Genomic DNA, 16954 nt, shown 5'->3' on the forward strand with positions numbered 1-16954 from the left:
GCGACGCAGTGCCGAATCGCAAAAAGGGGCAAGGTCCTTTAGCTACATAATGGTCCCGGTCTTAAGTGGTTGAAGTGTAACTCTAGTCAAATACTAACTAAGCCTAAACCTACTCCCAACCTTATTCTCAGCCTATTCTAATTACCCTGTAAAGGAAAGAAACCAATTCTTACCTATTCTGAGGCCACTCCAGTCCGGTCACATGCTTGTGTCCCAGTGCCAGCTTCAGTATAGAGGAGGGATAGGCAACAACAGATGCCCCATAGTAAGCCTATGGGTAACATCATTGCCCAGGCTCTGTAGCCTTTGTCGGCAATCTCTCCTCTTCAGTGAAGCCGCCCACTGGAGAGAGATGTGATGTGACCAGAGTGCCCTCAGCATGGGTAAGAATAGACTTCTTTCCTGTAAAGGGTAGTTAGAATAGGCTTAGAATGGGGGTGGGCGTAGGTTTAGGCTTAGTTAGTACTTGACTGGAATTCATTCATTCATTCCTTTACACTGACGCCAGCAATAGGGCACTACTCCTCCCACTGACACAATGGATGGGGCATTATTCCTACCAATGACACCAACTATGGGGCACTACTTCTCCCGCTCACACCAACCATGGGGCACTATTCCCCCCCAATGACACCAACGATGGGGTACTATTCCCCCCAATGAGGCCAATGATGGGACACTATTTCTCCCAATGACAAAAAAGATGGGGCACTCTTCCTCCTACTTACACTAATGATAGGGCACTGTACTTCCAATACCACTGATTGGGCACTATTCCTCCCAATGACACCAATGATGGGGTACTATTCCTCCCAAAGACACCAACGATGTGGCACTATTCCTACCAATGACGCCAAAGATGGGGTACTCTTCCTCCCAATGATGGGGTACTATTCCTCCAATACCAATGATGGGGCACCATACTTGCTCATACTGACCAGAGGTGCTGTATCTTTTTTTTACTCCCACTGACCACCTAGCCAGAAACATTTACTTCCACTGACTCTGACACTGGGGCATTTTCTACTCCTCGGGGACCACCCTAATGTTTCATAGATAGTAAACTGGCCCTTTTGCTTAGAAAGTTTGGGGGACCCCTGGTTTAGAACAGATTGTGGAAGGGTCAGATCAAGTTTTTACTTCAAAAGTGACACCCAGAATATTGCTGTGAACTCAATGTCCTGTTTTTTCACCCTGGAGTGTACAGACCTTGTCGTTTGGAGGGAAATCCACCAGGAAACCATTGGTAATGTCACCAGATTCTGGTGTGATGGGTTTAGTAAGTACTATGAGAATCAACAGGGTAGCCATCACAAATTTTGGGGCCCCTTACACAGCTTTAGGCAGAGAACCGCCGGGGGGGGGGCTGACGAAAATAGGACAAGTGTAATCACTTCTCTCCTGACGCAAGATAATAAGCAGGGGGGGGGGGGGGAGAGTGCCTGGGGACCATTGGGCCCCTTAAAGGTGTAATGCAAAAAGAAAGAAAAATAAAAACGGAGGGGGGCCAGCCGGGCCCCAGGGGACCATCGGGCCCCTTAGGCCCCGTACACACGAGAGGATCGATCCGCTGGAATTGATCCGCGGACCGGCTCCAGCGGATAGATCGCCTGGTGTGTACGATCCAGCGGATCTGTTTCCGCTGATTTTTGTCCCCGGGGATGGATTTCCAGCGGATCAAAATTTCTTGACATGCTAAGAAATCGATCCGCTGGAAATCCATCCCCGGGGACAAAAATCCGCGGAAACAGATCCGCTGGATCCGCTGGATCATCGCGGCGACGGTGCGACACGTCACCGCGGACGGAATTCCGTGGGGATTTTGATCTCATGGTTAGTACAACCATGAGATCAAAATCCGCCAGAGGATTTATCCGCGGAAACGGTCCCCCGGACCGTTTCCGCGGATAAATCCTCTCGTGTGTACCCGGCCTTACAGGTGTAATGCAAAAAGAAAGAAAAAAATAATAATAATAAAACGTAGAGGGGGGCCAGCCGGGCCCCAGGGGACCATCGGGCCCCTTACAGGTGTAATGCAAAAAGAAATAAAAATAATAATAATAAAACGAAGGGGGTCCAGCCGGGCCCCAGGGGACCATCGGGTGCCCTTACAGGTGTAATGCCTGTACCGCCCTGATGGCGGCCCTGAGAATCAAGCCTGCTTCCATCAGATTTGACCAATTAATGAACATGACCAACTCATGTGCCAAACATCACCCAATCCAGTGTGTTATTCAATTGTTTCTTTTTTTCCCCTCATAGGGACGTAAATATATCTGCCAGCCTTTGTAGCCAAGGAGAGGGCATGCCTGCACTGTTCATGCTCGGAGGCAGCACTCCTGGGCAAGTTAATGACTGCCCCCCTGTGGCTGCCCACCAGAATGTAACACTGTGTTTCAAGATAAATTCTGGTAAGTTTCCCCGGATAAGTCTGTAAACCCCACAATGCCTGATCTGCTCAGTTACCACCCACACTAAGTATATGCAGTACTGGCACACAGTTTTGAAAGTGGCTGACATTTAGAATGCCCGCCCTTGTTTTATGTTCCAAAGGTTTTATTTGGTATCATACAGGCATAAATATGATGTTTAGTAGACATTATTCAGGTTTACAGACTCCTGTTCTGTTTAATATGATGTACTGATTTTTCCATATATAATAAGGATAACAAAATAAATAAAACAGCTTTAGGAAACAGGAAACACACTTTTGAAGTCAATAATGTATGCCATAATGATATGTAAATGTATCTATTATAAAAAGTTTATTACAATAATGAAATGCTGCAGTAACACATGGCTGAATTTTTATAAAACCCAACTGAACCTTCAGTTTAAGTCAGCTAAATATATTCCAGACGGTTAAAAAAAAAACTTTTCATTGTCTTAAGAGTTTGTTTTCTTTCTAAAGCAGCCACGGCCAAAGTAGAAAAGCCTGTCTCCTGCCAGCAGAGTGGGACTGGGAGCCTTGCTCTTTGTGCAGAAGTCTCATTGCAGAGGTCTGACATGCCCCCTATTGAGTTAGGCAGTCTGAAACCCGGACGCATGATTCCAAACCCCAACTGTCTGGGAGAATCCTGGACAGGTGGCAACCCTATTGGTTGGGAATTTGCAGCCTGCGTCCGTTGAGCTCCACTGGATGCCAGGGCTGAACCACCCCTCTCTGCAATGAGACACAGATAGGGGGTAAAAACATCTGACAGGGGTTACAACCTTCCTTTGCCTTATCCAAAATGAAAAACAAAAAAAAAGTTTTGCCTATAGTTCTACTTTAAGTAGAGACTTCCTCTATATTTGTTGCATCTCTAGGAAAGGAAGTAAAGGTCAGGGCCACCATCAGGAATTTTGGGGCCCCTTACACAGCTTCAGGCATGGGCCCACTTGAGCAGAGAACCGAGGGGGGGGTGAAATTGAGAAGCTGGGGGGCTGCCGCAAATTGAGAAGTGGGGGGGCCTTTACAAAAAAAAGAAGAAATAAAGAAAAATATGTATATAAAAAATTATAAAAAAAGGGGGGTAGCCATCCGGGGCCCTGGGGACCTCTGGGCCCTTTAATAAACAATAAATAAAAAAAATACATAAAAAAAAGGGGGATTGCCATCTGGGCACCTCCGGGTCTTTTAATACAAAAAAAAAATAAACAAAAATAAATAAATAAACATTTATAAAAAAAAAAAAAAAGGGGGGGGGTTGCCACATGGGGCCCTGGGGACCTATGAGCCCTTTGATAAAAAAATATATGTATAAAAAAAATAATAATAATATATATATAAAAAAAATGTTTTTTTTTTATAAAAAAGGGGGGGTTGCCCCCCGGGGCCCTGGGGACATCTGGGCCCTTTAATAATAATAATAATTATATATATATATATATATATATATATATATATATATATATATATATATATATATATATATATATATATATATAAGAAAATACGATAAAATATATAAAAAAACATTTTTTATAAAAAAATACAATAAAATATATATATATACACATTTTTTTTTTTATAAAAAAATAAATAAAAAAGGGGGGGGTTGCCATCCGGGGCCCTGGGGGCCTCCGGGCCCCTTACAGGTGTACTGCCTGTACCCCTCTGATGGCGGCCCTGGTAAAGGTAACCAGAGAGCATAGACAGCAGAAAATAAACTGAAAGGGACTTTACTCTTATCCAAAACAAAAAAATAAATATTTGGGCTATGCATGTAATTTATTCTTCCTGGATCTTTGGGTTAGAATCTTTGCACTTATTTGTTGGGTCTGTACACCTGCCATTGCCCCCACTTACACTGATGGATTTTTATGTTTTTAATTTACATACTATAATATGTTTACAAAAATGCAATCCTATCCACGTTAGCAGTGCAATATCTTGGGTAGATGTTCCATCTGTAAGCGCTTTTTCATTTGTCATTGCAGACTGCTCCCTCTGGAAGGGTGGTGAGGACCTCTCCGACCTTCTGACCGCTGTGATTCAGTCATTACAGACTCACTGCAAATGTCATGTATCTGCCAGCATGTTCACAGGTAGCATATTGACTGAAAAATCTTCAGATGCTTCAAGCAGCAATATTTTAACTAAGATGGGGAAATTAACCAGTCTAGTAGCTTAATAGGTTGTATATAAATTCCCGGTGACGGGATGGGGCGTGGGACTTTACGAATGCAAATTGGATAGTTCAGGGAATAACGATTCAAGTAGAAGTCATATTGGTAACTTTGAAACCACAGAAATCATCCAAAAAACGTGATATTATAAAAAATATAAATGTTTAATATTGCAATCTAGTTTAACAAAAGACTATAAAAGCATGATCACATGAAGGAGACTAATGACATCATAAAGGAACTTAATATACGTGTCCAATGCGGGTGGTCCTACATGTTTCGCCCATTGGGGCTTCTTCAGGGACGCATGAGTATATAAGGTAGTCTCCAAAGTGATCGCGGATCGTCCACTAGTGGCGAGATGTGTACAGGTCAACTGCAGCAGATGTGTGCTGTGTTGGGTACAGCATGTGTTGCAACCCAAGTGACTCATGTGGACCAAAGTCGGGGAGGACGGGGGAAGATGGTGTAGTCTTCACTGGAATGCCATTCCGGGGAGTACTTCATCTGGATAGTCTTCAATTAGATGTTCCTCTCTGCCTCATATCGAGGAATCAAGATTCCGTCTACCTCTCCAAAAATTGCTGATGTCGTCATATCCCCTTATGCAGATATATTTTACTTACGGTAATTCATCCTTTTATTTGTGTGCAGATGCCAGTCTTGCCTGTCAACCTCACTTGTTGACTCTTCATGCCAAGCAAAACGCAACATTGACTCCTCAAAGTATTGACCTGGACGATATCCAGCTGTATGTAACAACAGGGATTGAACTGAATGTGCGCAATAAGAGTGCCACGGTGACATCAGTCTGTTCCCAACCCACGACAATCCCAACCACGCCTACAGGTAAGAGATACTTTACCATGGTAGCCTCCTATGTCTTGTTAGGGAGACCTGTCCAGCTTTTGGCTACCTTTGATATATCTTCCAGCAGCCTTTGATGTACTTGTCATGAGGCTTGTATCATAAACGGGTATTCTTTTTGTGGTTAAATACCATATACATGTGGGGAGGTGCAGAAAACACTCAGGCCCAGATTCTCATAGAATGGCGTAAATGTCGGCGGGCGTAACGTATCTCATTTACGTTATGCCGCCGCAAGTTTTACAGGCAAGTGCTTTATTCACAAAGCACTTGCGTGTAAAGTTGCGGCGGCGTAGCGTAAATCACCCGGCGCAAGCCCGCCTAATTCAAATTAGGCGGGTAGGGGGCGTGTAACATTTAAATTAAGCGCGTTCCCGCGGCGAACGTACTGCGCATGCGCCGTCCGAAAAATATCCCAGGGTGCATTGCTCCAAATGACGTCGCAAGGACGTCATTGGTTTCGACGTGAACGTAAATGGCGTCCAGCCCCATTCACGGACGACTTACGCAAACGACGTAAATTTATAAATTTTGACGCGGGAATGACTGCCATACTTAACATTGGTTGCCCCTCATATAGCAGGGGCAACTTTACGCCGGAAAAACCTAACATAAACGTTGTAACTTCACTGCATCGGGCGCGCGTACGTTCGGGAATTCGCGTATCTAGCTAATTTGCATACTCAACGGGGAAAACGACGGAGGCGACATCTAGCGGACAAAAAAAAAATTGCATTCAAGATCCGACAGCGTAAGAGCCTTACGCCTGTCGGATCTAATGGATATCTATGCGTAACTGATTCTAAGAATCAGTCCCATAGATACGACGGCCCAGATTAGGACTTACGACGGCGTACATGGCGTTGCGCCGTCGTAAGCCCTTTGAGAATCTGGGCCTCAGAGTCCCAGTGCACAGAAACAGAAATACCGGTATATTGTGACTGAAGTTCGGCAATACAGAACAGGCCCAGCGAGAAGGCAACCCGACCAGGAGCTCTGACATCGCCTGTCTCGAGGAGCGGAATGCGGCCTGGCCGGTCCATACCTAAGTGGGGAGGCTTTCCAGTGTGTCCCAATATGACTTGGCCATTTCTGATTATGACTTATCTAAGAAGAAAGGACAGTAAATGGACAAGGTTTTCATACTTGTTCTATTCATTTAAAAGTCCTTAGGATCGGTTGACCAGGAATATCTGGTGATGGCCCTAAACATGGTAACCTCAAAGCAGGGAAATGTTCAAGACCAACGCCCCCTAAGGACCATTTTACAACTGCTTAATACTGAACAATTTGTCTAAAATGCCCTTTGTAATAAATAGTTTTTGCTGCAATACTCACCTTTAAACTGGGGTTGTCACCCGAAGTACCTTTTCTATATCACAGGATGTCCTCAACCTGGAAGTCTTAAGAGAGACTGTGGGTGCAGGACATCAAAAAAATTTAAAAGGGGGGGGGGGGGCGGGCACTCACATTTGCCAACATCAGTAAATAGCAAAGACATGAAAAAAAAATTACTCAAATAGCAGTAATTGAATGGACGGACTTTTGAGGCAAGGCGGGAATATCAAAAATACATACATTTTATTACAAAAATATACAAAAATGTATACATAAACAACTTACAGTAAATAAAAATAAACCATATAGGATATATGATGTAGGAAATATCCTCTGTGCATCGTCTACACGTTTCGCCTTTGGGGCTTCCTCAGGACGAGCAGAAGAGATTTTGCAGTAGGACAAATGTATATCTCATTGTCAAAACGGACGTCGGCCCTCCAAGTTGCCAAACAGCACCCTGAATCGCATAAGCGTATGTCAGTCACATTTATTTAGACGAGGTTCCAAAAACACATGGAAAATGTATCCAAGATACAGGCAATTCCCCGGGGCACACAACGCTCTGGGTATCTCCTTTACTGGGATTCCACTGCTTGCTGGCTGTTTGAGGCTCTGTTTATCCAGGCTGATATACCTGGCTGTGGTATACTGGACATATATATTTGTCCTTCCTACACCTCCTCCTGCCTGCCCCGGTATTAGTGCTCATTGGCTCAATACTAGTGCCTCTTGGATACATTTTCCATGTGTTTTTGGAACCTCGTCTAAATAAATGTGACTGACATACGCTTATGCGATTCAGGGTGCTGTTTGGCAACTTGGAGGGCCGACGTCCGTTTTGACAATGAGATATACATTTGTCCTACTGCAAAATCTCTTCTGCTCGTCCTGAGGAAGCCCCAAAGTCGAAACGCGTGACGATGCACAGAGGATATTTCCTACATCGTATATCCTATATGGTTTCTTTTTATTTAAGTTGTTTATGTATAAAGTTTTGTATATTTTTGTAATAAAATGTATGTATTTTTGATATTCCCGCCTCAAAAGTCCGTCCATTCAATTACTGCTATTTGAGGTAATTTTTTTTTTCATGTGAGTGCAGGACATGGTGGTCTCCTCCGTGGAGCACAGCACCCTGCACACACAGGGAGACATTTACTGCAGACACAATGGCAGGCTGCGGCTGAATGCTGTTCCGAGTGACACCCGCGTTCAGGGCCCTATGCACCATAGACTTTGACAGGCTTTCTGCTGCACCTGTCCTTCCAAAGCGCACTAAAACATCGGGAGGGACGCACTGCACCGAGATGACCCCATGGCCTTACTTTACCTCTAAATAACCCCACACCCAGTGTATTCCTGCATTGACAATGTCTGCCCCAAATCTTCAGTGTCTATGATGAAAGGAAACCGTGGCGGTTGCCACAGCTGAAAATAACCGCTTCTGGTTTTCACAATTAACAAAGACATTCATCCAGAGTTCAGCATTTAGAAAGAGGAAACATCGCAGCTTCATACAACATGATTGATCTCTTTGCAGAACTCTGCACGGCTGTACTTCTTTTGTGGTAGGAAGAGCTGGAGGTGTTAGAATAGAATTAGGTGACACAAATGAGTGACGCATTTCATCTTTCTGCTCGCAAGTTACTGTCCGGAAGAATTTTTTTTTGACGTTTTTCAGAAGACATAAAACGACGTTTTCCCCATACTTGATCATTTTAAATGACGTTTTTTAAAATGACGTTCTTTTTCATCACAAAAAACGACCGTGTGTACGCGGCATTATTCTATTAAGATATGGATGACCCTTGTATTGTGTCTAATTAATTGAATTCACTTGTTATGTTTCAAACATAACAAGTGAATTCAATCAATTAGACACAATACAAGGGTCATCCATATCTTAACCAGTTAACCACCGCCCTATAGACGAAATACGTCTACAAGGCGGTTGCTTAACTCTGGGAGGACGTCCATGGACGTCCTCCCAGAATCGCGCGCCCTCTGGGGCGCGCACACGGGAATGTCCGTGACCGCCGGGTGACCCGACGGATCACGGTAAATCTGATAGCGGCGGTTTACCACGTGATCGCTCCGTCCAATGACAGAGCGATCACTTGTAAACTTGTAAACAAACCGGCGTCATGTGATGACGTCGGTTCCTTCCTCCCCTCTCTGTACCGATCGGTACAGTGTGAGAGAGGAGAGGGGAGAGAGTGGATGCAGCAGCAGCTGCTGTGGGCTGGATCTGTGACAAATGCAGTCACAGATCCAGCCATCCATCCCTGCCCCAACTCTACAATACCCCACACTACTCTGCAATACCCCACAATACTCTGCAATACCCCACACTACTCTGCAATACCCCACACTACTCTGCAATACCCCACAATACCCTGCAACATCGCCTATGGGGATTTTTAAGTAGCGAAGTTTGGCGCCATTCCACGAGCGACAGGGTGACATGTTGGGTATCTATTTACTCGTAACTTCATCTTTCACATTTATGCAAAAGAATGAAGAAAAAATACTAAATTTGCCAAATTTTATAACAGAAACAAAGAAAAATTCATTTTTTTTTACAGAATTTTCAGTCTTTTTTCTCTTATAGCGCAAAAAATAAAAAACCCAACGGTGATTAAATACCACCAAAAGAAAGCTCTATTTGTGTGAAAAAAAAGGACGAAAATTTCATTTGGGTACAGTGTTGTAATTGTCATTCAAATTGTGAGAGCACCGAAAGCTGAAAATTGGTTTGGTTATTAAGTGGGTTTACGTGCCTGGTGGTCAAGTGGTTAATAGAATAATGCCGCGTACACACGGTCGTTTTTTTGTGATGAAAAAAAACGTAATTTTTAAAAACGTCATTTAAAATGATCGCGTGTGGGGAAAACGTCGTTTTATGTCTTCTGAAAAACGACAAAAAAAAATTCGAACATGCTTCAATTTTTTATGTCGCTTTTTCAAAACGTCGTTTTTTGTGTCATAAAAAAATGATCGTGTGTAGGCTGAAAAGACGTTTAAAATTAAGTTTTTAAACCCGCGCATGCTCAGAAGCAAGTTATGACGCAAGCTCGAATGGAACAAAGTGCCGTCGTACGTGTTGTACGTAAACCGCGTTTTGCTAGAGCATTTTGAAAAAACGATGGTGTGTAGGCAACGTCGTCTTTTAAAATGAAGTTTGAAAAACGTTGTTTTTTTTTTCATGAGAAAAAACGACGTTTTTTTACAAAGACAAAAAACGACCGTGTGTACGCGGCATAAGTCACACAATGCTTCGCAGAAATCTTAAATGTACAAAGGGACATACTGTATGAAAGCTGATTGGTTTCCACGCAGAGCTGCACCAGAATTTGCACTCTCCAGTTTTAGTAAATCAACCCCCATATTGTCACTTTTTTTTTATATTTTCTTCTGCAGAAATGACTACAACTGCCCCTCCACCTTTTAATCCTGGCCTCCTACTCATTAATGAAGTCAATCCCAATACTCCAGGCTCAGCTGAGGATATGGAATATATAGAACTTTACCACACAAGCAACAGTTCCGTTAGTTTGGCAGGCTACTGGCTGGTCTTATACAACGGGAAGAACAACCTGGCCTACAGCATCCTCAATCTGAAAGGCTACAACACGGACAAGAATGGCTACTTCCTGATTGGCAGCACCAAGATGACGCCAAAGCCTCACATTCCGCTACGTGCCAACACCATTCAGAACGGGGCAGATGCCGTTGCGCTGTATTACCGTCTGGGGAAGGCTGGCTATACTCCAAATATGCCTGTGACAGCAGATGGGCTGATAGATGCCATGGTATATGTATCTCAAGCAAAGGATGATGCCTCTGGCCTCTTGAAGGTTTTAAGCCCGGGACAGGAAGCTGTACATGAGGATGAGAGGTTTATACTGGAAGATGAATCATTGAGTCGATGCCAAGGACTGAAGCCGCTGGACCACTCTGCCTATCAGGTAAGGGCAGAAGAAGTATATGGTCTTCACTCACACCCAGAGATGTATTATGGCCTAGGCCGACAAGGCCCAGGCCTAGGGCGGCACTTTGCGGGGGGGGGGGGGCGAAAAATCTGTCCCCCTGTGCTCATCTCACCCTGTCCCCCTGTGCTCATCCCACCCTGTCCCCCTGTGCTCATCCCACCCTGTCCCCCTGTGCTCATCCCACCCTGTCCCCCTGTCCTCATCCCACCCTGTCCTCATCCCACCCTGTCCTCATCCCACCCTGTCCCTCTGTGCTCATCCCACCCTGTCCCCCTGTGCTCATCCCACCCTGTCCCCCTGTGCTCATCCCACCCTGTCCCCCTGTCATCATCCCACTGCGTCCCTCTGTCCTCATCCCATGAAAATGACAGGACGGGTCTTAAAAAGGAAGGGGTGCGTCATATATAAAGTAGGGGGTGCACGAGTTTCACCAGGCCTAGGGCAGCACAAAACCTAAATACACCCCTGCTCACACCTAATGATGTGTATTGTCTTTCCTTACTTGTACATAATGAGGTGTATGGTCCTCAATTACCGTATTTATCGGCCTATTGCGCGCCCCAGCGTATAGCACACACCCCAAACTTGTAGAAAATTTCCTGGGGAAAAAAAAAATATTTACAGTTTGGATCCCCTTCGTCGGTGTCTTGCCCGTCGTCCATCGCGTCCTGCCCGTCCATCAGCGGCCTCGTCCGGTCCGGCGTCCTTCTGCGGCCATCGTGGTATCCTCCCCACTCGATCCCTGCTTCCCGCGCTGAGTTTGAACCACTGCGCCGGCATATGCCGAGCGCAATACACTCTGGTATAGTCAGGCAGGCTCAGCTCCTCTCGCGTAAAGGACGTACAGGACGTGACCGCGAGAGGAGCCGAGCCTGCCCGACTATACTATAGTGTACTGCGCTCGGTATATGCCGGCGCAGTGGTTTAAACACAGCGCGGGAAGCGGGTATCGGCGTATATCGCGCACCCACGATTTTGCCCTGATTTTGAGGACAAAAAAGTTTGCGGTATACGCCGATAAATACAGTATACGTAATGATGTGTATGGTCCTCACTTGTATGTAATGATCATTGAGCACCATTCTGTGCATCACTACTGCAAGCCTAGGCCAACATGCAGGGCCACCATCAGGGGGATACAGGCATTACACCTGTAAGGGGCCCATTGGTCCCCAGGGGCCCGGCTGGCCCCCTCCCATTTTTTTTTTTTTCATTTATTTTAATTTTTTGCATTACACCTGTTAGGGGCCCGATGATCCCCAGGGCCCCTTACAGGCCCGGTTGGCCCCCCTCCCGTTATTTTTTATTTAAATGTATTTTATTTTATTTTTTTGCATTACACCTGTAAGGGGCCCAATAGTCCCCAGGGCCCATCAACCCCTCATTATCTCACATCAGGAGGTTCTCTGCTCCAGGGGGACCCTGCCTAAACCTGTGTAAGGGGCCCCAAAAATTGTGATGGCTGCCCTGCCAACATGACACACCCCAGGTGCAAGTCCATAACAACCAAGGCCTGGGTGTCTTTCAACCTTAAAGAGGACCACCAGGATCGCAAAGGGGAGGCTCCAATGAGCAATGCATTTTTTTTTAATTAAACATGTGATGTTGGGCTTTAAGAACCTGAGTGCATAAAGTCATTAAAGCGGGGGTTCACCCAAAAAAAAATGTTTTAATATTACATCTAGCAGAGCCAGCATAAAAAGGGCATTTACTTTCGGCGGGTTTTTCTTTTTTTTTTCTCCGTACATACCATTTATATTCTGTTTTTGTCCAGGGCTTCCAGGTTCCGATGACTGCAGGACTGGGCGTTCCTATCCTTCCGTTGGATGATTGACGGCTTGTGAAACAGGTGACCTGTCGCACAACGCGCGTCACCAGATGTCGGGAAATAGCCGAGCTGCGAGTCGGCACTATACGGCGCCTGCGCAGTCAGCTCTACACGGCGGGCGCAGGCGCCATATAGTGCCGACTCGCAGCTCGGCTATTTCCGGAAATCTGGTGACGCGCGTTGTGCGACAGGTCACCTGTTTCACAAGCCGTCAATCATCGAACGGAAGGATAGGAACGCCCAGTCCCGCAGTCATCGGAACCCTGAGGCAGGGATAGGAACGCCCAGTCCCGGATTCATCAGAACGCGGAAGCCCTGGACCAAATCAAAATATAAAGGTAAGTACGGAAAAAAAAAAAAAAAATGCCGAAAGTATATGCCCTTACTATGCTGGCTCTAATGTTAAAAATTCGTTTTTAGGGTGAACCTCCACTTTAATGAATGTATTGAATGCACACTCCTTTTGAAAATGCTAGTTACATGCTTGTTATACTGATCCAAAGGCTTCAATATTTTCTGGCCCAGAACAAATATCCTGAGTTCTGTTTTGATTGCTGTAGCTGTTTGCTTGTTCCCCGTCACTGTATACAAAAACAGCCAGCTCTCTGCATAGAGTCAATCAAACAGAGTCACACAATCTATGATACATGCTGAAACTGAAGCTATTCTACTAGATAAAGTTTTTCATTTTGAATCCTTATGGAGACCTTGGATCAAACACTATTTACCCCCTGGTTTGGACTGTTCACTAATTTTCTCCCTGAGAGATTATAATATCCACCCCGCTACTATGATTACCTTCACCTGATTCTCTAACCATTGGTCCCCCTGGACATTTCTTTCTCTCTCCCCTCTGTGCCCTATCCCCTCTACAAGGTTTATTCTTGTTAATGATCTGATATACCAACTGTAATAGAAGATGCTTTGAATGGTTGGGATTTTTGACCTTCGCACCAGATAAAGCCGAGAGAAGGAACTTGGCCCTGGTTTAGCCTAATTTATTCCCCCAGCTATTCTACAACACATTGGCCCAGATTCAGGTAGATCCGCGTAATATTTGCGTGGGCAAAGGGCAGCGATTTTTGCTCTGCGCCCACGCAAATATTTCGATTTGCCCGCGATTCACGTAGCAGCAGCTCCGTAAATTGCGCGGGCGCTATGCTAATTAGCCCTGCGTAAGGGCGCCTAATGTAAATGATCCCGCCGGGGGCGGGAATCATTTAAATTAGGCGCGCTCCCGCGCCGAGCGAACAGCGCATGCTCCGTCGGGAAACTTTCCCGACGTGCATTGCGGCAAATGACGTCCCAAGGACGTCATTTGCTTCTAAGTTAACGTGAATGGCGTCGAGCGCCATTCACGAATCACTTACGTAAACGACGTGAAATTTAAATTTCACGAGCGGGAAGGGCGGCTATACTTTAGCATTGGCTGCCCCTGCTATTAGCAGGAGCAACCTTGCGCTAAAGTCGCCATACGGAAACTCCGTACCTTGCGTGCGCAGGGCCCGCGCAACTTTTGTGAATCGGTGGTAGTATGCGCCCCCTAGTGGACAACGCAAGAATGCAGCCTGAGATATGAAGGCATAAGGAGGCTTATGTCTGTCATATCCTAGGCTGCAGTCCACGTAGCGATGTTCCTGAATCAGGGGCATTCGCTACGCGGGAGCAAAACAGCTATTGCGCCGCGCAACCTATGGTTGCGCGGGCGCAATAGCTTCTTGAATCTGGGCCATTAACTTTATATTTCTTTATAGGTTTATTCTATTCTCTTCATAGATCACATAATTATATTATATTATTTCAATCAATTTAATTTCTCAATTACTTGTCTTCAAATAGCAGCCATGAAGCTAGGATTATGACACTTCATGTTACATAATTTTATCCTACAATACGCTAGGTTATCTATTTTCATTTATAAGAGTTACTTTCCTGAATGATTACGCCTTTTTCTACTATACTATTGTACGTGTTCTGTTTGGCCCCTTTCACACTGGGGCAGGAGGTGCGGTGGCGGTAAAGCGCCACTATTCGGCCGCAATGCGCCTCTGCAGAAGCACAGAGGCGCATTGCCGGCAGTATAGCCGTGGTGTCCCATTGCTTTCAATGGGAAGGAGCGGCGGAGGAGCGGTAAACACACAGCTCCTTCACCGCTCCAAAGATGCGGCTAGCAGGACTTTTGGAGCGGTCCTGCTAGCGCATCGCTCCAGTGTGAAAGCCCTTGGGCTTTCACACTGGAGAAACATTAGCCGCTGTTTCAGGTCGGTTTGCAGGCGCTATTTCTTAGCACAATAGCACCTGCAAACCGCCCCAGTGTGAAAGGGGTCTTAATGAAATATCTATTTCTATTATATTATTGTATATGCTCTGTTAATGGAATTTTGTTGATAATTATAAAATTCAATAAAATATTTGAAACCAGAAAAAAAAACAGCCAGATATGTATTTTATTAGGTTGTGGGTATTGGCAGACTCTGAAATTTTCTCAGTACAGGCCCCTTTAATATGCATATATAATAACTATTTTTTATTTATTTTTGTTGCAGATCACCAAGATCACCCCCCTTACTAAGAATGACTGTGAGGCTCTAAATATAATCCCATTTGGCACCTCCAAACCCAGAACATCTTCTCAGCCTGCTACACCTACCTCCCCTATGACTCTTCTGATCAGTGAAGTGGGGGTAATGCGTGGATCTGAACCATATAGCTTCATTGAGCTAAAGGGACCTGCCGGAGGACGCATCCGGGATTACACTCTGGTCATGTACAATAGAGACGGAAAGATTTTTGAGAAGATTGGTGTGCAAGGCGTGATTAAAAACAGTGGACTGTACGTGATCAGCACCAATGGCACGGGTGGTATGTGGTGTTTCCTTTTTCAATGTATTTATTTATTTATTTGATTTTGCATGATCCATTGACTGAAAAGAGTTTGGGCCAGATCCACAAAGAACTTACGGCGGCGTATCTATTTATACGCCGCGTAAGTTCTACGATGCGCCGTCGTATCTTTGTTTTGTATCCACAAAACAAGATACGACTGAAAGTGGGCAAGATCCGACTGACGTACGTCTTAGTACGCCATCGGATCTTAGGTGGATATTTACGCTGCCCACTAGGTGGCGCTTCCGTTGATTTCCACGTAGAGTATGCAAATTAGCTAGATATGCCGATTCTCAAACGTACGTCCGCCCGGTGCCGTGACTCGTGACGCGCCTACGCAATACAGGGGGCGGGGGCCTTATCCACCGGGCGGAACTTTTTCTGAAAGGACATCAATCATCTGGGCGACCTCCCAGAGGACATTCCTCCTCAGCATAGAAACGCCTACTCCCGCGGGGAGAAGTACCCGGAAGCCAGATTGCAAATATAGATTAGAAGGTATGTACAGCGTAAAAAAAAATGTCTACTGTACATGTTAGAAGTATAAAGAAGTTGGTCTGATATAGATGTTATTTGGGTGAACCTCCGCTTTAATAGGAGAAATCACCGTCCTTTGCATTCAGAGGTCTTATGAATCCTATACAGTAGATGGATGACAGACTTGTAAGAAGTGACATATGGAAGAGTGGCACAGAGTGGGGGGATTATCCAGAATTGCAGTATCAGGTATTAGGTACACTCTGCAGGCTGTGCTATTCTTAGTGCTGTGTTGGGTAACGGCCATGACAGCCATCCAGCTGACATCCTATTGGCTGGCTTGCACTGTGCTGAGCTGATGGGCACTAGCTGCACATATACACTACTCATATAATGTATTGGTTTCTCTTCTGAGGACTTACATTAAAGGAAAACTTTTCTTTAATTTTAATATTACCAGGGGCGGACTGACAACTCATGGGGCCCCCGGGCAATAGGAGATTCTGGGGCCCCCGGGCAATAGGAGATTATAGGGCCTCCAGGCAATAGGAGATTCTGGGGCCCCCGGGCAATAGGAGATTCTGGGACCCCCGGGCAATAGGAGATTATAGGGCCACCTGGGCAATAGGAGATTATGGGGCCCCCAGCCAATAGATTATGGGGCCACACAGTATACACACACATACACACACACATACAGTATGCATACACAGTATACATAAACACAGAATACACACACTGAAAAGGTACTGTAGAGGCGGGGTTGCTATAATCTTGGGGTTTTTAGATCAAAAAGATATCGGTAAGGGACATTTCAGGGACAGATGTAAAAAAAAAACACAGATTTTTACATACTGTCCCTGGTTTTACTGAGGCTTGCAACCCTGATGGGGCCCCCTAGTGGCATGTAGCCCTCGGGCAGTGCCCGAATGGTCAGTCCACCCCTGAATAT

At 45.3% G+C, this 16954-nt stretch overlaps 1 protein-coding gene across 4 annotated transcripts in view; it reads left to right on the forward strand.

The window, feature by feature from the left end:
- Positions 1-16954, forward strand: part of LOC120943371 — a 63438-nt gene that overhangs the window by 22437 nt on the left and 24047 nt on the right. For all 4 annotated transcript variants that reach the window (XM_040356624.1, XM_040356625.1, XM_040356627.1 and 1 more), the window contains 5 exons: positions 2263-2411; positions 4423-4530; positions 5266-5460; positions 10240-10787; positions 15186-15501. In XM_040356624.1, the coding sequence (XP_040212558.1) occupies positions 2263-2411; positions 4423-4530; positions 5266-5460; positions 10240-10787; positions 15186-15501 (1316 nt within the window). The remainder of the gene's footprint in view (positions 1-2262; positions 2412-4422; positions 4531-5265; positions 5461-10239; positions 10788-15185; positions 15502-16954) is intronic.

This window comes from Rana temporaria, chromosome 6 (genome assembly GCF_905171775.1).
Source record: "Rana temporaria chromosome 6, aRanTem1.1, whole genome shotgun sequence".
NCBI classification, from domain to species: Eukaryota; Metazoa; Chordata; class Amphibia; order Anura; family Ranidae; genus Rana; species Rana temporaria.